Source organism: Pristiophorus japonicus, chromosome 3 (assembly GCF_044704955.1).
Source record: "Pristiophorus japonicus isolate sPriJap1 chromosome 3, sPriJap1.hap1, whole genome shotgun sequence".
NCBI lineage: Eukaryota > Metazoa > Chordata > Chondrichthyes > Pristiophoridae > Pristiophorus > Pristiophorus japonicus.
This window is the reverse complement of record NC_091979.1, coordinates 34537101-34562170: the sequence shown is the minus strand read 5'-3', so window position 1 is coordinate 34562170 and position 25070 is coordinate 34537101. Positions and strand designations below refer to the sequence as shown.

Below are 25070 nucleotides of genomic sequence, written 5' to 3'. Positions count from 1 at the left end.
GCTGTACTCTTCCTGTTGGTCACCCATTCCCTATCTGGCTGTGTATCATTTACCTGCGGTGTGACCAACTTACTACTTACTACAAACGTGCTAGTCACGTCATTCTCAGCATCGTGGATGCTCCAGAGTTCATCCACCCGCAGCTCCAGTGCCACAATGCGGTCCATCATGATCTGCAGGCGGATGCACTTTCCGCACACGTAGTCATCAGGGACACCGGAAGCGTCCCTGACTTCCCACATAGCACAGGAGGAGCATAACACATGACCGAGCTCTCCTGCCATGACTTAACCCTTAGATACACTTAAATTGGCAACAACAATGCTAAAGGTTACTTACTGATAGAGAAAAGAAAAAGAAAAACAACTTACCAATCACCAGCCAATCACTTACCCTCTTGGCTGTGACGTTACCTTTCGTTTTCTTTCTACTTCTTTTTTACCTTCTCCCTGACTGATTCCCGGGATGGCTGGACTGACAAATGAGGAGAGACTGGATCAACTGGGCCCTTATACAATGGAGTTTAGAAGGATGAGAGGGGATCTCATAGAAACATAGAATATTCTGACAGGACTGGACAGGTGAGATGCAGGAAGAATGGTCTCGATGTTGGGGAAGTCCAGAACTAGGGGACACAGTCTGAGGATAAGGGGAAGGCCATTTAGTACTGAGCTGAGGAGAAACTTCTTCACTCACAGAATTGTTAACCTGTGGAATTCCCTACCACAGAGAATTGCTGATGCCAGTTCATTGGATATATTCAAGAGGAAGTTAGATATGGCCCTTATGGCTAAATGGATCAAGGGGTATGGAGAGAAAACAGGAAAGGGGTACTGAGGGAACGATCAGCCATGATCTTATTGAATGGTGGTACAGGCTCGAAGGGCCGAATGGCCTACTCCTGCACCGACTTTCTATGTTTCTATGTTGCTATGTTTAATGTAGTAAAGCACCCAAGATGCTTCACAAGAGCTTATTAATCAAAGTTTGACACCGAGCCACTTAAGCAGATATTATGACAGACGACCAAAAGCTTGGTCAAAGAGGTAAGTTTTAAGAAGCATCTTAAAGGAGGAAAGAGAGGTTGAGAGGTGGAGAGGATTAGGAAGAGAAATCCAGTGCTTCGGGCCGAGGCAGTTGACAGCTCAGCCTCCAATGGTGGAGCGATTGAAATCGGGAATGCTCAAGATGCCAGAATTGAAGGAGCGCAGAGATTTCTGAGGCTTGCCAGGCTGGAGGAGATTAGAGAGCCAGGGAGGGGCGAGGCCATGGAGGGATTTGAAATCAAGAATGAGCCTTTTTAAATTGAGGTGTTGCCGAACCAGGAGCCAATTTAGGTCAGTGTGCACAGAGATGATGGGTGAACGGGACTTGATGCAAGTTAAGACATGTGCAGCAGAGTTTTGGATGAGCACAAATTTATGTAGAGTGGAAAATGGGAGGCCAAACTGGAGAACATTGGAACAGTCACGTCTCATCGACGGCAGTCCCTCAGAATCGAGGAAGACTTGCTTCCACTATTAACGTGAGTCCTTAGTGTTGTGTTCCTAACACAGCTGAGACTGCACACAGGGAGGTTGAAGTAACAGTAACCTCAGTCTTTCTTAAGATACTCCAGAGTGAGGAACAGGCCTTAGGGGCCGGCTAATATACAGTGCTCCCAAGGGATGCTGGGATCCCTTGGGACTTCAGGCAATGCGCCTCCTGGTGGCGGAACATGGGAGTGCATGCTTTACAGGTACACAACATCACTCCCCCGCAAAGTCAAAGTGAAAACTATTTACAAGGTGAGGCAGTCAGGAGCCTTTCTTTCCCAGGTGGACCACCTCGTTTACAAGTGTCTATTCTGGTGTGTTGGCTGTGCCCTCGCTGGGCTAGCGTGTTGTTGGCCCTGCAGTGCTGCTGGGCGAGCCTGGCCTTGCTGGGCTGTTAGGCGTGATGGGTTTGATTTCCTGGTCCGGCGTGGTGTCGTTGATCCTTTGGATGTGTGTTGTGGGCTCGAAAAATGTGGTGTCTGCTGTGGGTTGTTCAGGGCAGTCTGAACCGCAGCCTCGTTTGGTCCAGGTGCTGTCTGCAAATTTGTCCATTGTCTAGTTTGACTACAAACAACCTATTCCCTTCTTTAGCTATCGCCGTGCCTGCGATCCACTTGGGACCATGTCCATAGTTTAACACATACACAGGGTCATTCAGATCAATTTCCTGTGACACAGTGGCGCGACCGTCGCTTACATTTTGTTGCTGCTGCCTGCTCTCTACCTGATCATGCAGGTTGGGGTGAACCAGCGAGAGTCTGGTTTTAAGTGTCCTTTTCATGAGTAGCTCAGCCTGGGGCACCCCTGTGAGCAAGTGGGGTCTCGTGCGGTAGCTGAGCAGTACTCGGGACAGGCGGGTTTGGAGTGAGCCTTCTCTGACTCGTTTAAGCTCTGTTTGATTGTTTGTACTGCCTGCTCTGCCTGCCCATTGGAGGCTGGTTTAAACGGGGCCGAGGTGACATGTTTGATCCCATTGCAGGTCATGAATTCTTTAAATTCGGCACTGGTAAAATGTGGCCTGTTGTCACTGACCAGTATGTCAGGCAGGCCGTGGGTGGCAAACATGGCCCTCAGGCTTTCAATGGTGGTGGTGGCGGTGCTTCCCGACATTATTTCACATTCAATCCATTTTGAAAAAGCATCCAGCACCACCAGGAACATTTTACCGAGAAACGGGCCCGCATAGTCGACATGGATCCTTGATCATGGTCTGGAGGGCCAAGGACACAAATTTAGTGGTGCCTCTCTGGGCGCGTTGCTCACCTGAGCACACATGCTGCATTGCCGTACACAGGACTCTAAGTCAGAGTCGATACCGGGCCACCACACGTGGGATCTGGCTATTGCTTTCATCATTACTATATCCGGGTGTGTGCTGTGGAGATCTGAGATGAACGTCTCCCTACCTATTTTGGGTAGCACTACATGGTTACCCCACAACAGGCAGTCTGCCTGAATGGACAGCTTGTCCTTTCGCCGCTGGAATGGCTTGATTAGCTCTTGCATTTCAACGGATATGCTGGCTCAGCTCCCATGCAGAACACAGTTTTTTACTAGCGACAGCAGAGGATCTTGGCTGGCCCAAGTCCTAATCTGGCGGGCCGTGACAGGTGAGTTCTCATTCTCAAACGCTTCCATGACCATCAACAAGTCTGCGGGCTGCGCCACAATCAGCAAGTTTGCAGGCTGCGCCATTTCCACCCCTGTGGTGGGAAATTATAACCAACTGAGAGTATCCACACAGTTCTTGGTGTCTGGCCTGTGGCGGATGGTATAGTTATACGCTGATAGCGTGAGTGCCCACCTTTGTATGTGGGCTGAGACATGAGTATTTATCCCCTTGTTTTCAACGAATGGTGATATGAGGGGCTTGTGATCGGTTTCCAGCTCAAATCCGAGGCCAAACAGTTACTTTATTTACCCCAAACACACACGCTAATGCCTCTTTCTCAATCATGCTGTGGTCTTCTCGACCTTAGACAAGCTCCTGCAGGCATAGGCGACAGGTTACAACTTCCCCGCAACGTTAGCTTGTTGTAATACACACACGACTCCGTACGACGATGCATCAAATGCTAGCACAAGTCTTTTACGCGGGTTATACAATACAAGCAGCTTGTTGGAGCATAAAATGTTTCTGGCTTTCTCAAAAGCAATTATTTGTTTTTTTTCCCCATACCCAGTTCTCACCTTTACGCAATAACACATGTAGGGGCTCTAAGAGGGTGCTTAACCCCGGTAGGAAGTTACCAAAATAGTTGGAGTCCCAGGAACGACCGCAGCTCCGTGATATTCTGTGGCCTGGGTGCGTTCCTGATAATCTCTGTGTTGGCATCTGTGGGCCGAATGCCGTCCGCCGCAATCTTTCTCCCAATAAACTCCACTTCTATTGCCGTGAAGACTCATTTCGCCCTTTTCAACCGCAGCCCTACACGATCCAATCACTGGAGGACCTCCTCCAGGTTTTGTAGGTGCTCGACGGTGTCCCGACCCATGAACAATATGTCATCCTGAAAAACCACCGTGTGTGGTCATGAATTGAGAAGGCTCTCCGTGTTTCTCTGGAAGGTTGCTGCAGCCAAACGAATTCCAAACGGGCATCTGTTGTAGATGAATAGTCCCTTGTACGTGTTAATGCAGGTGAGGCCCTTCAAAGACTCCTCCAGCTCCTGCGTCATGTAGGCCGAAGTCAGTTTGAGCTTGGTGAACGTCTTGCCTCCTGCCAGAGTCGCAAATAGGTTGTCTGCCTTCGGTAACGAGTATTGGTCCTGCAGCGAGAAACGATTAATAGTTACTTTATAATCACCGCAAATCCTGACCGTGCCATCACTTTTGAGTACTGGAACAATCGGGCTGGCCCACTCGCTGAATTCCACTGGGAAGATGATGCCCTCGCGTTGCAGCCTGTCCAGCTCGATTTTCACTCTCTCCCTCATCATGTGAGGTATCGCTCATGCTTTGTGGTGAATGGGTCATGCCTCTGGGACCAAGTGGATCCGCACCTTTGCCCCGGAAAAGTTTCCAATGCCTGGCTCAAAAAGGTAAAGAAATTTGTTAAGACCCTGGGTACATGAGGCCTCATCAAGATCAGATGTCATCCCAGTTCCAGCGGATTTTGCCCAGCCAGCTCCTTCCAAGCAGTGTGGTGTCATCGCCCGGGACAATCCAGAGTGGCAGTTTGTGCACCGTGCCCTTGACCATGGCTCTGCCCAGGACAGTGATAAGCTCTTTGGTGTAAGTTCTCAGTTTCGTGTGGATGGGGCTTAGGGCTGGTCTGAGTGCCTTGTTGCACCACAGTCTCTCAAACATCTTTTTACTCATGATGTATTGTCTAGTGCCAGTTTCCAATTCCATGGCTACGGGTAAGCCATTCAATTTTACATTTAGCATTAAAGGTGGACATTTCGTCGAAAATGTGTGCACCCCGTGTACTTCAGCATCTGCCTCCTCTCTCTGAGGCTCAAAATTGTTTTGATCCATCATGGACCGATCTTCCTCTGCCACGTTGTGGTTAGCACATTTTGCAGAGCTTGCAGCTCATCTGCAAGCTCGTTGGAGGTGCCCCATTCTTCCACAGGTCTTGAAAACCTACTCTTTGAAGCGGCATGAATAGGCTGAATGGAAGCCTCCACAACGCCAACAAGATGTGAATTGCCTTGCAGTCATCCTTTGTTGCAGACTCTGAGTCATCTGCGTCACCTGAGGCCTGCTGGCAGTTGCAGACTCGTGGTTTCTGCTCTACATTTCTGCTCGCAAACATAGTTCCAGTTAATTTATGAACATTGCTAGCACTTATGTGCTGAGAGATTTGTTTGGTGTTATCACTGGTGGACATAAACGCCTGTGCTATCACAATGGCCTGACTGAGGGTCAGTGTCTACAGTCAAAAGTTTTCGTAGGATGGTCTCATGGACAATGCCCAGTACAAAAAAGTCTCTGAGCATTTTCTCCAGGTAGCCATCAAACTCACATTGTCCTGCAAGTCGCCTTAGCTCGGCGACGTAGCTCGCCACTTCCTGACCTACAGATCGCTGGCATGTGTCGAACTGATACCTCGCCATCAGCACGCTCTCCCTCGTGTTAAGATGCTCCTGAACCAGAGTACACAGCTCCTCATACGACTTATCTGAGGGTTTCACCGGAGCCAGAAGATTCTTCATGAGGCTGTAGGTTGGTGCCCCGCAGACCGTGAGGAGGACTGCTCTCCTTTTTGCAGCGCTTCCTTCTCCGTCCAGCTCGTTGGCTACAAAGTACTGGTCTAGCCGTTCGACATAGGCTTCCCAGTCCTCACCCTCCGAGAACTTCTCCAGAATGCCCACAGTTTGCTGCATCTTTGCGTTGGATTTGTATCCTTGTCGCCAGTTGTTGTGTTCCGAACACAGATGAGACTGCACACAGGGAGGTTAAAGTAACAGTGACCTCAGAGGAGGATTTTCTGGAGTGCATAAGGGATGGTTTTTTAGACCAATATGTCGAGGAACCAACTAGGGGGGAGGCCATCTTAGACTGGGTGTTATGTAATGAGAAAGGATTAATTAGCAATCTCGTTGTGCGAGGCCCCTTGGGGAAGAGTGACCATAATATGGTGGAATTCTGCATTAGGATGGAGAATGAAACAGTTAATTCAGAGACCATGGTCCAGAACTTAAAGAAGGCTAACTTTGAAGGTATGAGGCGTGAATTGGCTGAGATGGATTGGCGAATGATACTTAAGGGGTTGACTGTGGATGGGCAATGGCAGACATTTAGAGACCGCATGGATGAACTACAACAATTGTACATTCCTGTCTGGCATAGAAATAAAAAAGGGAAGGTGGCTCAACCGTGGCTATCAAGGGAAATCAGGGATAGTATTAAAGCCAAGGAAGTGGCATACAAATTGGCCAGAAATAGCAGCGAACCTGGGGACTGGGAGAAATTTAGAACTCAGCAGAGGAGGACAAAGGGTTTGATTAGGGCAGGGAAAATGGAGTATGAGAAGAAGCTTGCAGGGAACATTAAGACGGATTGCAAAAGTTTCTATAGATATGTAAAGAGAAAAAGGTTAGTAAAGACAAATGTAGGTCCCCTGCAGTCAGAATCAGGGGAAGTCATAACAGGGAACAAAGAAATGGCGGACCAATTGAACAAGTACTTTGGTTCGGTATTCACGAAGGAGGACACGAACAACCTTCCGGTTATAAAAGGGGTCGGGGGGTCTAGTAAGGAGGAGGAACTGAGGGAAATCCTTATTAGCCGGGAAATTGTGTTGGGGAAATTGATGGGATTGAAGGCCGATAAATCCCCAGGGCCTGATGGACTGCATCCCAGAGTACTTAAGGAGGTGGCCTTGGAAATAGTGGATGCGTTGACAGTCATTTTCCAACATTCCATTGACTCTGGATCAGTTCCTATGGAGTGGAGGGTAGCCAATGTAACCCCACTTTTTAAAAAAGGAGGGAGAGAGAAAACAGGGAATTATAGACCGGTCAGCCTGACATCGGTAGTGGGTAAAATGATGGAATCAATTATTAAGGATGTCATAGCAGTGCATTTGGAAAGAGGTGACATGATAGGTCCAAGTCAGCATGGATTTGTGAAAGGGAAATCATGCTTGACAAATCTTCTGGAATTTTCTGAGGATGTTTCCAGTAGAGTGGATAAGGGAGAACCAGTTGATGTGGTATATTTGGACTTTTAGAAGGCGTTCGACAAGGTCCCACACAAGAGATTGATGTGCAAAGTTAGAGCACATGGGATTGGGGGTAGTGTACTGACATGGATTGAGAACTGGTTGTCAGACAGGAAGCAAAGAGTAGGAGTAAATGGGTACTTTTCAGAATGGCAGGCAGTGACTAGTGGGGTACCGCAAGGTTCTGTGCTGGGGCCCCAGCTGTTTACACTGTACATTAATGATTTAGATGAGGGGATTAAATGTAGTATCTCCAAATTTGCGGATGACACTAAGTTGGGTGGCAGTGTGAGCTGCGAGGAGGATGCTGTGAGGCTGCAGAGCGACTTGGATAGGTTAGGTGAGTGGGCAAATGCATGGCAGATGAAGTATAATGTGGATAAATGTGAGGTTATCCACTTTGGTGGTAAAAACAGAGAGACAGACTATTATCTGAATGGTGACAGATTAGGAAAAGGGGAGGTGCAAAGAGACCTGGGTGTCATGGTACATCAGTCATTGAAGGTTGGCATGCAGGTGCAGCAGGCGGTTAAGAAAGCAAATGGCATGTTGGCCTTCATAGCAAGGGGATTTGAGTACAGGGGCAGGGAGGTGTTGCTACAGTTGTACAGGGCATTGGTGAGGCCACACCTGGAGTATTGTGTACAGTTTTGGTCTCCTAACCTGAGGAAGGACATTCTTGCTATTGAGGGAGTGCAGCGAAGGTTCACCAGACTGATTCCCGGGATGGCGGGACTGACCTATCAAGAAAGACTGGATCAACTGGGCTTGTATTCACTGGAGTTCAGAAGAATGAGAGGGGACCTCATAGAAACATATAAAATTCTGACGGGGTTAGACAGGTTAGATGCAGGAAGAATGTTCCCAATGTTGGGGAAGTCCAGAACCAGGGGTCACAGTCTAAGGATAAGGGGTAAGCCATTTAGGACCGAGATGCGGAGGAACTTCTTCACCCAGAGAGTGGTGAACCTGTGGAATTCTCTACCACAGAAAGTTGTTGAGGCCAATTCACTAAATATATTCAAAAAGGAGTTAGATGAGGTCCTTACTACTAGGGGGATCAAGGGGTATGGCGAGAAAGCAGGAATGGGGTACTGAAGTTGAATGTTCAGCCATGAACTCATTGAATGGCGGTGCAGGCTAGAAGGGCCGAATGGCCTACTCCTGCACCTATTTTCTATGTTTCTATGTTTCTATGTTATTGAGACACTTCAGAGTTAGGAACAGGCCTTAGGGGCTGGCTTATATACAGTGCTCCCAAGGGATGCTGGGATCCCTTGGGACTTCAGGGGATGAACTCCCTGGTGGCGGAACATGGGAGTGCATGCTTTAAAGATACACAACACTTCGGTGGCTGGCCAATCCAATACGAGAACCACAGACTCTGTCATAGGTGGGACAGACAGTCGCTGAGGGAAGGGGTGTGTTATATATGCAACACCTTGTAACCAGCATTCTACCATCACCAGAGGGTGCATCAGTTGGAGTCGCAAGGGATCCCAGCATCACTTGGGAGCACTGCATATAAGCAGGCCTCCCATGCTGAGCCAGCACTCTGGAGTCAGATTAAAGAGACAAAGGTCACACTTACCCAAGACTACAGTACTCAGTCACATTGCTTTATTTGAGATATAACAGGGTGGTTGGGACTGGTTTGCCGCATGCTCTTTCCACTGCCTGCGCTTGATTTCTGCATGCTCTCGGCGATGAGACTTGAGGTGCTCAGCGCCCTCCCGGATGCACTTCCTCCACTTAGGGCAGTCTTTGGCCAGGGTCTCCCAGGTGTCAGTGGGGATGTTGCAATTTATCAGGGAGGCTTTGAGGGTGTCCTTGTAAAGTTTCCTCTGCCCACCTTTGCCTCATTTGCCGTGAAGGACTTCCAGGTAGAGCATTTGCTTTGGGAGTCTCGTGTCTGGCTCCAGGATGATCAGGGCTGGGAACTCAACATCCAAGGGTATTCAACATTCAGGAAGGATAGAATAAAAGGAAAAGGTGATGGGGTAGCATTGCTGGTTAAAGAGGAGATTAATACAATAGTTAGGAAGGACATTAGCTTGGATGATGTGGAATCTATATGGGTAGAGCTGCAGAACACCAAAGGGCAAAAAATGGTCGTGGGAGTTGTGTACAGACCTCCAAACAGTAGTAGTGATGTTTGGGAGGGCATCAAACAGGAAATTAGGGGTGCATGCAATAAAGGTGCAGCAGTTATTATGGGTGACTTTAATACGCATATAAATTGGGCTAACCAAACTGGAAGCAATATGGTGGAGAAGGATTTCCTGGAGAGCATAAGGGATGGTTTTCTAGACCAATATGCCGAGGAACCAACTTGGGGGGAGGCCATCTAAGACTGGGTGTTGTGTAATGAGAGAGGATTAATTAGCAATTTCATTGTGCGAGGCCCCTTGGGGAAGAGTGACCATAATATGGTGGAATTTTACATAAGGATGGAGAATGAAATAGTTAATTCAGAAACCATGGTCCAGAACTTAAAGAAGGGTAACTTTGAAGGTATGAGGCGTGAATTGGCGAGGATAAATTGGCGAATGATACTTAAATGGTTGACAGTATATGGGCAATGGCAGACATTTAGAGACCGCATGGATGAACTACAACAATTGTACATCCCTGTCAGGCGTAAAAATAAAAAAGGGAAGGTGGCTCAACCGTGGCTATCAAGGGAAATCAGGGATAGTATTAAAGCCAAGGAAGTGTCATACAAATTGGCCAGAAATAGCAGCGAGCCGGGGACTGGGAGAAATTTAGAACGCAGCAAGGGAGGACAAAGTGTTTGATTTGGGCAGGCAAAATAGAGTACGAGAGGAAGCTTGCAGGGAACATTAAAATGGACTGCAAAAGCTTCTATAGATATGTAAAGATAAAAAGGTTAGTAAAGACAAACGTAGGTCCCCTGCAGTCAGAATCAGGGGAAGTCATAACGGGGAACAAAGAAATGGCAAACCAATTGAACAAGTACTTTGGTTCGGTATTCACTAAGGAGGACACTAAAAACCTTCCGGATATAAAAGGGGTCAGAGGGTCAAGTAAGAAGGAGGAACTGAGGGAAATCCTTATTAGTCGGGAAACTGTGTTGGGGAAATTGATGGAATTGAAAGCCGATAAATCCCCAGGGCCTAATGGTCTGCATCCCTTAGTAGTTAAGGAGGTGGCCTTGGAAATAGCAGATGCATTGACAGTCATTTTCAAACATTCCATAGACTCTGGATCAGTTCCAATGTAGTGGAGGGTAGCCAATGTAACCCCACTTTTTAAAAAAGGAGGGAGAGAGAAAGCAGGGAATTATTGACCAGTCAGCCTGACATCGGTAGTGCGCAAAATGATGGAATCAATTATTAAGCATGTCATAGCATTGCATTTGGAAAGAGGTGACATGATAGGTCCAAGTCAGCATGGATTTGTGAAAGGGAAATCATGCTTGACATATCTTCTGGAATTTTTTGAGGATGTTTCCAGTACAGTGGACAAGGGAGAACCAGTTGATGTGGTGTATTTGGACTTTCAGAAGGCTTTTGACAAGGTCCCACACAACAGATTAATGTGCAAAGTTAAAGCACATGGGATTGGGGGTACTGTGCTGACGTGGATTGAGAACTGGTTGGCAGACAGAAAGCAAAGAGTAGGAGTAAATGGGTACTTTTCAGAATGGCAGGCAGTGACTAGTGGGGTACTGCAAGGTTTTGTGCTAGGGCCCCAGCTGTTTACACTGTACATTAATGATTTAGACGAGGGCATTAAATGTAGTATCTCCAAATTTGTGAATGACACTAAGTTGGGTGGCAGTGTGAGCTGCGAGGAGGATGCTATGAGGCATCAGAGTGACTTGGATAGGTTAGGTGAATGGGCAAATGCATGGCAGATGAAGTATAATGTGGATAAATGTGAGGTTATCCACTTTGGTGGTAAAAACAGAGAGACAGACTATTATCTGAATGGTGACAGATTAGGAAACATAGAAACATAGAAACATAGAAAATAGGTGCAGGAGTAGGCCATTCGGCCCTTCGAGCCTGCATCACCATTCAGTGAGTTCATGGCTGAACATGAAACTTCAGTACCCCATTCCTGCTTTCTCGCCATACCTTTGATGCCCCTAGTAGTAAGGACTACATCTAACTCCTTTTTGAATATATTTAGTGAATTGGCCTCAACAACTTTCTGCGGTAGAGAATTCCACAGGTTCACCACTCTCTGGGTGAAGAAGTTTCTCCTCATCTCGCTCCGAAATGGCTTACCCCTTATCCTTAGACCGTGACCCCTGGTTCTGAACATCCCCAACATTGCGAACATTCTTCCTGCATCTAACCTGTCCAAACCCGTCAGGATTTTAAACATTTCTATGAAATCCCCTCTCATTCTACTGAACTCCAGTGAATACAAGCCCAGTTGACCAGTCTTTCTTAATATGTCAGTCCCGCCATCCCGGGAATCAGTCTGGTGAACCTTCGCTGCACTCCCTCAATAGCAAGAATGTCCTTCCTCAAGTTAGGAGACCAAAACTGTACACAATACTCCAGGTGTGGCCTCACCAAGTCCCTGTACAACTGTAGTAACACCTCTCTGCCCCTGTACTCAAATCCCCTCGCTATGAAGGCCAACATGCCATTTGCTTTCTTAACTGCCTGCTGTACCTGCATACCAACCTTCAATGACTGATGTACCATGACACCCAGGTCTCGCTGCACCTCCCCCCCCCCCCCACAATCCGCCACCATCCAGACAACAGTCTGTCTCCCTGTTTCTACAAATAAAGTGGTCAAACCCACATCCATCCACACTACACTTCATTCGCCATGCATTTGCCCACCCACCCAACCTATGCAATTCACTCCGCAGCCTCACAGCATCCTCCCCGCAGCTCACACCGCCACCCAACCCAGTGCCATCCGCAAACCCGGAGATACCACACTCAATCCCCCCGTCCAAAAGGGGAGGTGCAACGATGTAGTCCTTAATACTAAGGTGGTCAAGGGGTAAGGCGAGAAAGCAGGAATGGGGTACTGAAGTTGCATGTTCAGCCATGAACTCATTCAATGGCGGTGCAGGCTCAAATGGCCGAATGGCCTGCTTCTGCATGTATTTTCTATGTTTCTATGTTTCTAACACTAGTCTATTAACAAAGGCATGGATGAGGGCCAGGTGACCTGAGGCCCTGTGGAGTCAGGGAATGTTACGGAGGCGGAAGTAGGCAGTCTTGGTGAAGGAGCGGATACGTAGTTGGAAACTCATCTCGGGGTCAAAGACGACAAGCAGAAAAGCTGCTGCAGCTGTACCCGAGCATCCTGCATCAATCCAAGATACACAGCACGAGCAGTAAAGCTTCACAGGACATTGCTGACATTGCCTGTGGAATTTCCTCCCAGACAATGTTGTCAGCTGTAACACTCTCACCCACATGCACACATTCAGTTGCTGAACCAGCGATATGGAAGCATTCATTATCCATGGGAGAGGCTCTGCCTTCCCTGGAGTATCGGCCACTGCAAGCACTCAGATCAAGTCTGTATTATAATAGTCCCTATTACTTTGAGCTTCACCTTGTTGTCAATGCCACATGAAAACCTCAGTGACCACGGTATTACAGTTGATTGGGAGAGACGCATTCAGCTGACAGTCAATAGGAGATCATCATCATAGGCAGTCCTTCGGAATCGAGGAGGACTTGCTTCCACTCACAAAGTGAGTTCTTTGATGGCTGAACAGCCCGATACAAGAGCCACAGAGCCTGTCACAGGTGGGACAGACATTCGTCGAGGGAAGGGATCGGTGGGGCTGGTTTGCCATGTGCTCCTTCCGCTGCCTGCGCTTGGCCTCTTCAAGTTCTTTGCGTTGAGACTCTAAGAGCTCAACGCCCTCTCCGATGCACTTTCTCCACCTTGGGCGGTCTGTGGCCAGGGTCTCCCAGGTGTCAGTGGTGATGTCGCACTTTACCAGGGAGGCTTTGAGGATTTCCTTATATCGTTTCCGCTGTCCTCCTTTGGCTCGTTTACCACGAAGGAGCTCCGCATAAAGCATTTGCTTCGGGAGTCTTGTGTCTGGCATGCGAACTATGTGGCCTGCCCAGCGAAGCTGATCGAGTGTGGTCAGTGCTTCAATACTGGGGTTGTTAGCCTGGTCGAGGACACTGATGTCGGTGCGCCTGTTCTCCCAGGGGATTTGCAGGATCTTGATGAGACATCGTTGGTGGTATATCTCCAGCGACTTGAGGTGCCTTCTACACATCGTCCATGCCTCGGATCCATACAGGAGGGCGGATATTACCACAACCCTGTTGACCATGAGCTTGGTGGTAGATTTGAGGGCCTGGTCTTCAAACACTCTTTTCCTCAGACAGCCGAAGGCTGCACTGGCACACTGGAGGCGATGTTGAATCTCTGCATCAATGTCTGCCTTTGTTGATAAGAGGCTCCCGAGATATGGGAAATGGTCCATGTTGTCAAGGGCCACGCCGTGAATCTTGATGGTTGGAGGGCATTGTTGTGCAGCGGTGACAGGCTGGTGGAGGACATTTGTCTTACGGATATTAAGCATAAGGCCCAAGCTTTCATATGCCTCAGTGAATACATTGACTATATCCTGGAGTTCAGCCTCTGAATTTGCGCAGGAACTCCAGGAGATGGAATATAAGAAGGAGGAGGTGGACTATATCACATATTTTTTGCACATGTCTTATGTTGTTGAGTGCTGTTGAATTTTTATGGCAATAGCTTGATGTGCATATTACATATTACATATTTACGTGCAGGAGCGCAGCAGTAACTTAAAATATACAAAATTTGACAGATGCCATAAATAAAATATTCACATACATCATGTCTCGGTACATCACAGGTGGACGTAAAAGAAGAGCAGGGGAGTTATCCCCAGTGTCCTGGCCAATATTTATCCCTCAATCAACATAACAAAAAACAGATTATCTGGTCGTTATCACAATGCTGTTTGTGGGAATTTGCTGTGCACAAATTGGCTGCCGCATTTCTCGCATTACAACAGTGATACACTCCAAGAAGTACTTCATTGGCTGTAATGCACTTTGAGGCATCCGGTGATCATGAAAGGCGCTATATAAATGCAAGTCTTTCTTTTTTTTAAAAACACACGAATACCAGCCCACTATTGCCAGTCCCCGTCATATTCCAGTGCATAAATCTTTCAATGTCAGGGAAATCCTTTGAGATTGCGTTTAAATCCAGAAAACATCAATCAAGAGCCAAGACCCCTGTATGTGGGGAATAAAGATCCTTTTGCTCTGCCCCAGCACTGCGCCTTAACCCCAGCCTGATGGCAGTATACGCTACTATGCTCGTCTGGTTTCCATTACCTCGCTACCCATCCATCATAGCATCCCTGAACGAGACTGAAGGTTCAGTGCCAATTACTGCAGCATTATAGACAGTTTTGGACAGGAATTAGGATTGTTCAAACTCAATTTCTGAGCACAAGCGGACAGAGAAATTCATGCCATCTCCCTCAAGAAAGAAAGAAAAACTTGGATTTATACAATGCCTTTCCAAACAACCAGACGTCTCAAAGCACTTTACAGCTATTGAAGTGTAGTCACTGTTGTAATGTCGGAAACACAGCAGCCAATTTGCACACAACAAGCTCCCACAAACAACAATGTGATAATGACCAGATAATCAGTTTTAGTGATGTTTATTGAGGGATAAATATTATCCAGGACACCCAGGGTAACTCCCCTGCTCCTCTTCGAAATGTAGCCATGGAATCTCTTATAAGAACATAAGAAATAGGAGCAGGAGTAGGCCATACGGTCCCTCAAACCTGTTCCACCATTCAATACAATCATGGACTCAGGTCCACTTCCCTGCCCGCTTTACATCCACAGAGACCAAACGGTGCCTCGGTTTAACGTCTCATCCAAAAGACAGCACGTCCGACAGTGCATCATCCCTCAGCATTGCACCAGAGTGTCAGCTTAGATTTTTTTTGTGCTTAAGTCCCTGGAGTGGGATTTGAACCCAAAATCTTGCGATAGAGGTAAGTACGTTCTCCACTGTGTCACAGCTGACCCTGGGCTGCATTTGAACCCGGGGAAAGTATAGTGAGTATTCTAACCCAATATACTACCCAGTACCTTCCTCTCAGGGCAGAATTCAGGCAGATGATCAGTGGAGATACTGAAATTCGAGTGGACCCCAGATCCACAGGGTTTCCACCTCTTCAGTTCCGCAGTGTTAAATTCCAATCAAAGAGGGCGGGTGCTTATTCTGCTGACCACTCCTCCATACAGAAAGCATTGTGGAGTGGGAGGAGGGACATCTTAAAATTAGAGCTGGACCATTCAAGAGTGAAATTAGGGAACTTTTTCACAAAGCAGGTAGAAAAGATCTGGAAATCTCTCCGTCAAATGGCTGTGGATGCTGAGTCAATTGAAATGTTCAAGCACGAGACTAAAGTACATAAACATTTTAAAGTCATACACGGAGTTCTTTTTGTCATACATCCACTGTAGGAATTTTGATTATTTTAGATGAGTTAATAGCACACACAGATATTTTCAATGAATCCACTCATGTGTTTGTTACTAATAACTTGTGGTGTGATGGATGCCAAAGCACCATTTAAGAAACAATTTAAGTTTTTGTGTTTTTCAGTAATGTACATATTAGGTTAAACAACAGATGGCATCTACATACATCAGCTGAAAATCAATTCACGACAATGAATCTCTCAGAAGTACATTACAGCTCATCTGTTATTCTGAAAGTATGAAAGATGCTGGTATTTGAACAGGAATTCACGTAAAGAACTATTGTGAATGGCGATGACACATCTGCAGGAGTTCAGTGCAATATGCAGTGCCCCCATTTATCATGCCTATTTCATCCTGCTGCCTTCGATTTTATGATGATCTGATTTACATTTTGCAGGTACAGAGCTGAATGATGGACAGTGGCATTCCATTCATTTCAATGCCAGACGGAATCATGTTAGCATTACACTGGACAATGATCCTGCCTCAACTGTTCATTCAACCGCACAGATTAATTCAGGAAAGAGTTATTATTTCGGAGGTAAGACAGATCCCTTGGTCTACATCTATAAATTATGTTTATTAGTCATTTTATTTAATATATGACTGTTTTATAGCCCTGTGAATCAGCAAAATCCAACTGAGGCCATCTATAAAATTCACTTTAACAAAGGCACTACTCTTTCCACAGACTATGTGCAGACTATCTTAACTATTTAGTTAATAACCTGAGGGAAAGTTCTTTATTAAAAACAAAACTCTTCTTGAGCACCAGAAGTAATCCAATTATTATCTTCCATCACTTAATTAATCAATGATTTAGGAGAATTATTTTCACTCAGAGAGTTGTTATGATCTGGAATGCACTGCCTAAAAGGGTGATGGAATCAAATTCCATAGGAACTTTTAAAAGGCAATAGAACATATATTTGCAGGGTTATGGGGAATTGGACAGTTCTTTCAAAGAGCCAGTACAGGCATGATGGGCCAAATGGTCCCCTTCTATCCTGCAAGATTCTATAATTCTATGACTGACTCCATTGTTCAAATCTAGCTGGTTCTTTTCTACAGGTGACACTTCCATTGTCTCAACAGCTCAGGAACCATCACATTCCTATGAATATTTTGGTCGACACTTATCCCTTCTGTTCTATTCCTAACCAGATTTTCAACCAGCTTTGCTGTTTGAAGAACTTAACACAGCCAGCATTAAGTGCTTTCCCTGGGGTCTCTTTCACATATCCACTGTTCTGTGCATTAGGGGTGGGGGAGATGAATGTAAACATCTCTAATAAAAACAGAAAATGCAGGAAGCACTCAGCAGGTCAGGCAGCATCTGTGGAGAGAGAGTTGGCAGTATGTTACTTTTGCTCTATTGTAATAATGGGGGATTACATTTATATTCAATTTAGTAACAAAAGAGAATATTTTATCTGACCAGACAGGAAGCGATGAAGATGTGCTTTAACAATTGGGCATGATTCCAGCTTTCGAAGAATTATCCTACTGCTCAAATTGCCGGATTGGTGTCAGTCAGCCCAAGTTAGTACTAGTTTGCACCAACCTTGAGGTGTGTTCAATTTGTACTCTCATTCCTTAGTTCAGAATTCACAGCCAAAGATAAATAACTTGCTTAACATCGAATCATAGAATAATACAATGCAGAAGGAGGCCATTTGGCCCATCATGCCTGTGCCAGCTCTTTGAAAGAACTATCCAATTAGTCCCACTCCCCTGCTCTTTCTCCATAGCCCTGGCATTTTTTTAATCTTTTCAAGTATTTATCCAATTCCCATTTGAAAGTTCCTATTGAATCTCCTTCTACCGCACTTTCATTTCCGATCATAACAACTCTACATAGAAACATAGAAACATAGAAACATAGAAAATAGGTGCAGGAGTAGGCCATTCGGCCCTTCTAGCCTGCACCGCCATTCAATGAGTTCATGGCTGAACATTCAACTTCAGTACCCCATTCCTGCTTTCTCGCCATACCCCTTGATCCCCCTAGCAGTAAGGACCTCATCTAACTCCTTTTTGAATATATTTAGTGAATTGGCCTCAACAACTTTCTGTGGTAGAGAATTCCACAGGTTCACCACTCTCTGGGTGAAGAAGTTCCTCCGCATCTCGGTCCTAAATGGCTTACCCCTTATCCTTAGACTGTGACCCCTGGTTCTGGACTTCCCCAACATTGGGAACATTCTTCCTGCATCTAACCTGTCTAACCCCGTCAGAATTTTATATGTTTCTATGAGGTCCCCTCTCATTCTTCTGAACTCCAGTGAATACAAGCCCAGTTGATCCAGTCTTTCTTGATAGGTCAGTCCCGCCATCCCGGGAATCAGTCTGGTGAACCTTCGCTGCACTCCCTCAATAGCAAGAATGTCCTTCCTCAGGTTAGGAGACCAAAACTGTACACAATACTCCAGGTGTGGCCTCACCAATGCCCTGTACAACTGTAGCAACACCTCCCTGCCCCTGTACTCAAATCCCCTTGCTATGAAGGCCAACATGCCATTTGCTTTCTTAACCGCCTGCTGCACCTGCATGCCAACCTTCAATGACTGATGTACCATGACACCCAGGTCTCTTTGCACCTCCCCTTTTCCTAATCTGTCACCATTCAGATAATAGTCTGTCTCTCTGTTTTTACCACCAAAGTGGATAACCTCACATTTATCCACATTATACTTCATCTGCCATGCATTTGCCCACTCACCTAACCTATCCAAGTCGCTCTGCAGCCTCACAGCATCCTCCTCGCAGCTCACACTGCCACCCAACTTAGTGTCATCCGCAAATTTGGAGATACTACATTTAATCCCCTCATCTAAATCATTAATGTACAGTGTAAACAGCTGGGGCCCCAGCACAGAGCCTTGCGGTACCCCACTAGTCACTGCCTGCCATTCTGAAAAGTACCCATTTACTCCTACTCTTTGCTTCCTGTCTGACAACCAGTTCTCAATCCATGTCAGTACACTACCCCCAATCCCATGTGCTCTAACTTTGCACATCAATCTCTTGTGTGGGACCTTGTCGAACGCCTTCTGAAAGTCCAAATATACCACATCAACTGGTTCTCCCTTATCCACTCTACTGGAAACATCCTCAAAAAATTCCAGAAGATTTGTCAAGCATGATTTCCCTTTCACAAATCCATGCTGACTTGGACCTATCATGTCACCTCTTTCCAAATGCACTGCTATGACATCCTTAATAATTGATTCCATCATTTTACCCACTACCGATGTCAGGCTGACCGGTCTATAATTCCCTGTTTTCTCTCTCCCTCCTTTTTTAAAAAGTGGGGTTACATTGGCTACCCTCCACTCCATAGGAACTGATCCAGAGTCAATGGAATGTTGGAAAATGACTGTCAACGCATCCACTATTCCCAAGGCCACCTCCTTAAGTACTCTGGGATGCAGTCCATCAGGCCCTGGGGATTTATCGGCCTTCAATCCCATCAATTTCCCCAACACAATTTCCCGGCTAATAAGGATTTCCCTCAGTTCCTCCTCCTTACTAGACCCCCCGACCCCTTTTATAACCGGAAGGTTGTTCGTGTCCTCCTTCGTGAATACCGAACCAAAGTACTTGTTCAATTGGTCCGCCATTTCTTTGTTCCCCGTTATGACTTCCCCTGATTCTGACTGCAGGGGACCTACATTTGTCTTTACTAACCTTTCTCTCTTTACATATCTATAGAAACTTTTGCAATCCGTCTTAATGTTCCCTGCAAGCTTCTTCTCATACTCCATTTTCCCTGCCCTAATCAAACCCTTTGTCCTCCTCTGCTGAGTTCTAAATTTCTCCCAGTCCCCAGGTTCGCTGCTATTTCTGGCCAATTTGTATGCCACTTCCTTGGCTTTAATACTATCCCTGATTTCCCTTGATAGCCACGGTTGAGCCACCTTCCCTTTTTTATTTCTATGCCAGACAGGAATGTACAATTGTTGTAGTTCATCCATGCGGTCTCTAAATGTCTGCCATTGCCCATCCACAGTCAACCCCTTAAGTATCATTCGCCAATCCATCTCAGCCAATTCACGCCTCATACCTTCAAAGTTAGCCTTCTTTAAGTTCTGGACCATGGTCTCTGAATTAACTGTTTCATTCTCCATCCTAATGCAGAATTCCACCATATTATGGTCACTCTTCCCCAAGGGGCCTCGCACAACGAGATTGCTAATTAATCCTTCTACATTACATAACACCCAGTCTAAGATGGCCTCCCCCCTAGTTGGTTCCTCGACATATTGGTCTAAAAAACCATCCCTTATGCACTCCAGAAAATCCTCCTCCACCGTATTGCTTCCAGTTTGGTTAGCCCAATCTATGTGCATATTAAAGTCACCCATTATAACTGCTGCACCTTTATTGCACGCACCCCTAATTTCCTGTTTGATGCCCTCCCCAACATCACTACTACTGTTTGGAGGTCTGTACACAACTCCCACTAACGTTTTTTGCCCTTTGGTGTTCTGCAGCTCTACCCATATAGATTCCACATCATCCAAGCTAATTTCCTTCCTAACTATTTCCTTAATCTCCTCCTTAACCAGCAATGCTACCCCACCTCCTTTTCCTTTTATTCTATCCTTCCTGAATGTTGAATACCCCTGGATGTTGAGTTCCCAGCCCTGCTCATCCTGGAGCCACGTCTCCGTAATCCCAATCACATCATATTTGTTAACATCTATTTGCACAGTTAATTCATCCACCTTATTGCGGATACTCCTTGCATTAAGACACAAAGCCTTTAGGCTTGTTTTTTTAACACCCTCTGTCCTTTTAGAATTTTGCTGCACAATGGCCCTTTTTGTTCTTTGCCTTTTCTCCTCATCTCTCCTCTGGTTCTTTTGCCAATTACCTTAAAGTTGTGTCCTCTGGTTACCGACTCTCCTGCTAATAGAAACAATTTCTCCTTATTTACTCTATCAAAGCTCTTCATAATTTTGAACACCTCTATTAAATCTCCCCTTAACCTACTTTGCTCTAAAGAGAACAATCCCAGCTTCTCTAGTCGCTCTACATTCTACAACATATGCATTAAATATACCATTCAGCATTTGAAAGGGATGGATCAAGTGCACTGTCAATTTTCTTTTGTCCAAAGACAAAGATTGAAACAGGATACTTGTAATAATTCAGGATGTTTACATGCCATTGTTAGCCATCAGATCCCAATGCCTGGTCTGCTCAGAACAAACCAATTTCCTGAGTGGGTCTTAAAACAGACATTTGGCCCCTTATTAGCACATGCAATGGAGCTTAAATCTTTTTTAGCCTGACACCAGGGACTCCTCGACTGCGCCGAACCAATATGACGTTGAACCTGTTTCTAACGCTGTTCAGGTGCAGGAAGTTGGACCCTTCAAATGGACCACTGTGTCCCTGACCTCCACCCACAAAACAGGCACAACGAGGTCCAATGTTGCCCCCTTTAGCCTATCAATTAGTGGGAGACTACACAATGATTCTCCAGGTATATGCCAGAAGAGATCACACCTGAAATTATGGTTCCAGTCACATGCAGAGTATATCTAAAGTAGCCGTGATCCAAACCCAAGATTAAATCGATATTTATGCTTGAATGTGAAATTAATAGTAAGATAAGTTGTGGAAAATAATCTGTGGAGAAAATGAATGGGTAATTTCTCTGACAGGTGATGAGGTGTATAGATGCCCTTGTTTTATTGCTTCTGGTCTTCCCTTGATTGCTGTTTACAGTCAGGATGCTTCTTCTTATACTTTACATATGCACATTTCCATCAAAGTGGGAGGCAGTAATAATAGGGGTTTACATTTATTTTCAATTTAGTAGCAAAAGAGAATATTTTATCTGACCAGACAGGAAGCGATGAAGATGTGCTTTAACAATTGGGCATGGTTCCAGCTTTCAAAGAATTATCCTACTGTTCAAATTGCTGGATTGGTGTCAGGTCAGCCCAAGTTAGTCCTAGTTTGCAACAACCTTGATGTTTAGTTTGTGCTGCAGACTCATTTGTACCGGAGCTAATTGAAATTGGTACTTTCATTTAAGAGCATAATTAGTAATCAGAGAGAGGAGAATGTCATCTGCTCCATGTGGACTCTATTCAAACCAAGATCCCAGAGGACGATGAGCAGTTTGCTAGCCCTTGAACATTATATCTTTCTCCCCTGTTCAGTTATTTGTCCATTATACTTGAGTGCTGTTGAGGGGGATGACTCATCAGGAGAGGGCAGCAGCAGCCAAGTTCATGGCACCATGGCTGGCTCTGTTGCACAGGAGGGCAGGAAAAAGAGTGGGCGAGCGATAGTGATAGGGGATTCAATTGTAAGGGGATTAGATAGGCGTTTCTGCGGCCGCAACCGAGACTCCAGGATGGTATGTTGCCTCCCTGGTGCAAGGGTCAAGGATGTCTCGGAGCGGGTGCAGGACATTCTAAAAATGGAGGGAGAACAGCCAGTTGTCGTTGGTACCAACGACATAAGTAAAAAAAGGGATGAGGTCCTACAAAATGAATTTAAGGAGCTAGAAGCTATATTAAAAAGTAGGACCTCAAAAGTAGTAATCTCGGGATTGCTACCAGTGCCACGTGTTAGTCAGAGTAGGAATCGCAGGATAGCTCAGATGAATACGTGGCTTGAGCAATGGTGCAGCAGGGAGGGATTCAAATTCCTGGGGCATTGGAACCGGTTCTGGGGGAGGTGCGACCAGTACAATCCGGACGGTCTGCACCTGGGCAGAATCAGAACCAATGTCCTTGGGGGAGTGTTTGCTAGTGCTGTTGGGGAGGAGTTAAACTAATATGGCAGGGGGATGGGAACCAATGCAGGGAGATAGAGGGAAACAAACAGGAGGCAAAAGCAAAAGACAGAAAGGAGATGAGGAAAAGTGGAGGGCAGAGAAACCCAAGGCAAAGAACAAAAAGGGCCATTGTACATCAAAATTCTAAAAGGACAGAGGGTGTTAAAAAAACAAGCCTAAAGGCTTTGTGTCTTAATGCAAGGAGTATCCGCAATAAGGTAGATGAATTAACTGTGCAAATAGATGTTAACAAATATGATGTGATTGGGATTACGGAGACGTGGCTCCAGGATGATCAGGGCTGGGAACTCAACATCCAGGGGTATTCAACATTCAGGAAGGACAGAATAAAAGGAAAAGGAGGTGGGGTAGCATTGCTGGTTAACGAGGAGATTAAGGCAATAGTTAGGAAGGGCATTAGCTTGGATGATGTGGAATCTATATGGGTAGAGCTGCAGAACACCAAAGGGCAAAAAACGTTAGTGGGAGTTGTGTACAGACCAAACAGTAGTAGTGATGTTGGGGAGGGCATCAAACATGAAATTAGGGGTGCGTGCAATAAAGGTGCAGCAGTTATAATGGGTGACTTTAATATGCACATAGATTGGGCTAACCAAACTGGAAGCAATACGGTGGAGGAGGATTTCCTGGAGTGCATAAGGGATGGTTTTTTAGACCAATATGTCGAAGAACCAACGAGGGGGGAGGCCATCTTAGACTGGGTGTTATGTAATGAGAGAGGATTAATTAGCAATCTCGTTGTGTGAGGCCCCTTGGGGAAGAGTGACCATAATATGGTGGAATTCTGCATTGGGATGGAGAATGAAACAGTTAATTCAGAGACCATGGTCCAGAACTTAAAGAAGGCTAACTTTGAAGGTATGAGGCGTGAATTGGCTGGGATGGATTGGCGAATGATACTTAAGGGGTTGACTGTGGATGGGCAATGGCAGACATTTAGAGACCGCATGGATGAACTACAACAATTGTACATTCCTGTCTGGCATAAAAATAAAAAAGGGAAGGTGGCTCAACCGTGGCTATCAAGGGAAATCAGAGATAGTATTAAAGCCAAGGAAGTGGCATACAAATTGGCCAGAAATAGCAGCGAACCTGGGGACTGGGAGAAATTTAGAACTCAGCAGAGGAGGACAAAGGGTTTGATTAGGGCAGGGAAAATGGAGTATGAGAAGAAGCTTGCAGGGAACATTAAGACGGATTGCAAAAGTTTCTATAGATATATAAAGAGAAAAAGGTTAGTAAAGACAAATGTAGGTCCCCTGCAGTCAGAATCAGGGGAAGTCATAACGGGGAACAAAGAAATGGCGGACCAATTGAACAAGTACTTTGGTTCGGTATTCACGAAGGAGGACACGAACAACCTTCCGGTTATAAAAGGGGTCGGGGGGTCTAGTAAGGAGGAGGAACTGAGGGAAATCCTTATTAGATGGGAAATTGTGTTGGGGAAATTGATGGGATTGAAGGCCGATAAATCCCCAGGGCCTGATGGACTGCATCCCAGAGTACTTAAGGAGGTGGCCTTGGAAATAGTGGATGCGTTGACAGTCATTTTCCAACATTCCATTGACTCTGGATCAGTTCCTATAGAGTGGAGGGTAGCCAATGTAACCCCACTTTTTAAAAAAGGAGGGAGAGAGAAAACAGGGAATTATAGACCGGTCAGCCTGACATCGGTAGTGGGTAAAATGATGGAATCAATTATTAAGGATGTCATAGCAGTGCATTTGGAAAGAGGTGACATGATAGGTCCAAGTCAGCATGGATTTGTGAAAGGGAAATAATGCTTGACAAATCTTCTGGAATTTTTTGAGGATATTTCCAGTAGAGTAGACAAGGGAGAACCAGTTGATGTGGTATATTTGGACTTTCAGAAGGCGTTCGACAAGGTCCCACACACGAGATTGATGTGCAAAGTTAGAGCACATGGGATTGGGGGTAGTGTACTGACATGGATTGAGAACTGGTTGTCAGACAGAAAGCAAAGAGTAGGAGTAAATGGGTACTTTTCAGAATGGCAGGCAGTGACTAGTGGGGTACCGCAAGGTTCTGTGCTGGGGCCCCAGCTGTTTACACAGTACATTAATGATTTAGATGAGGGGATTAAATGTAGTATCTCCAAATTTGCGGATGACACTAAGTTGGGTGGCAATGTGAGCTGCGAGGAGGATGCTGTGAGGCTGCAGAGCGACTTGGATAGGTTAGGTGAGTGGGCAAATGCATGGCAGATGAAGTATAATGTGGATAAATGTGAGGTTATCCACTTTGGTGGTAAAAACAGAGAGACAGACTATTATCTGAATGGTGACAGATTAGGAAAAGGGGAGGTGCAAAGAGACCTGGGTGTCATGGTACATCAGTCATTGAAGGTTGGCATGCAGGTGCAGCAGGCGGTTAAGAAAGCAAATAGCATGTTGGCCTTCATAGCAAGGGGATTTGAGTACAGGGGCAGGGAGGTGTTGCTACAGTTGTACAGGGCATTGGTGAGGCCACACCTGGAGTATTGTGTACAGTTTTGGTCTCCTA

At 45.8% G+C, this 25070-nt stretch overlaps 1 protein-coding gene across 1 annotated transcript in view; it reads left to right on the top strand.

Annotated features, from left to right (window-relative positions):
* The window catches only part of LOC139253730 (contactin-associated protein-like 5), a 1639232-nt gene that overhangs the window by 997043 nt on the left and 617119 nt on the right, over window positions 1-25070 (top strand). The window contains exon 9 of the mRNA XM_070873523.1: window positions 16122-16265. Coding sequence (XP_070729624.1) covers window positions 16122-16265 — 144 coding nt within the window. The remainder of the gene's footprint in view (window positions 1-16121; window positions 16266-25070) is intronic.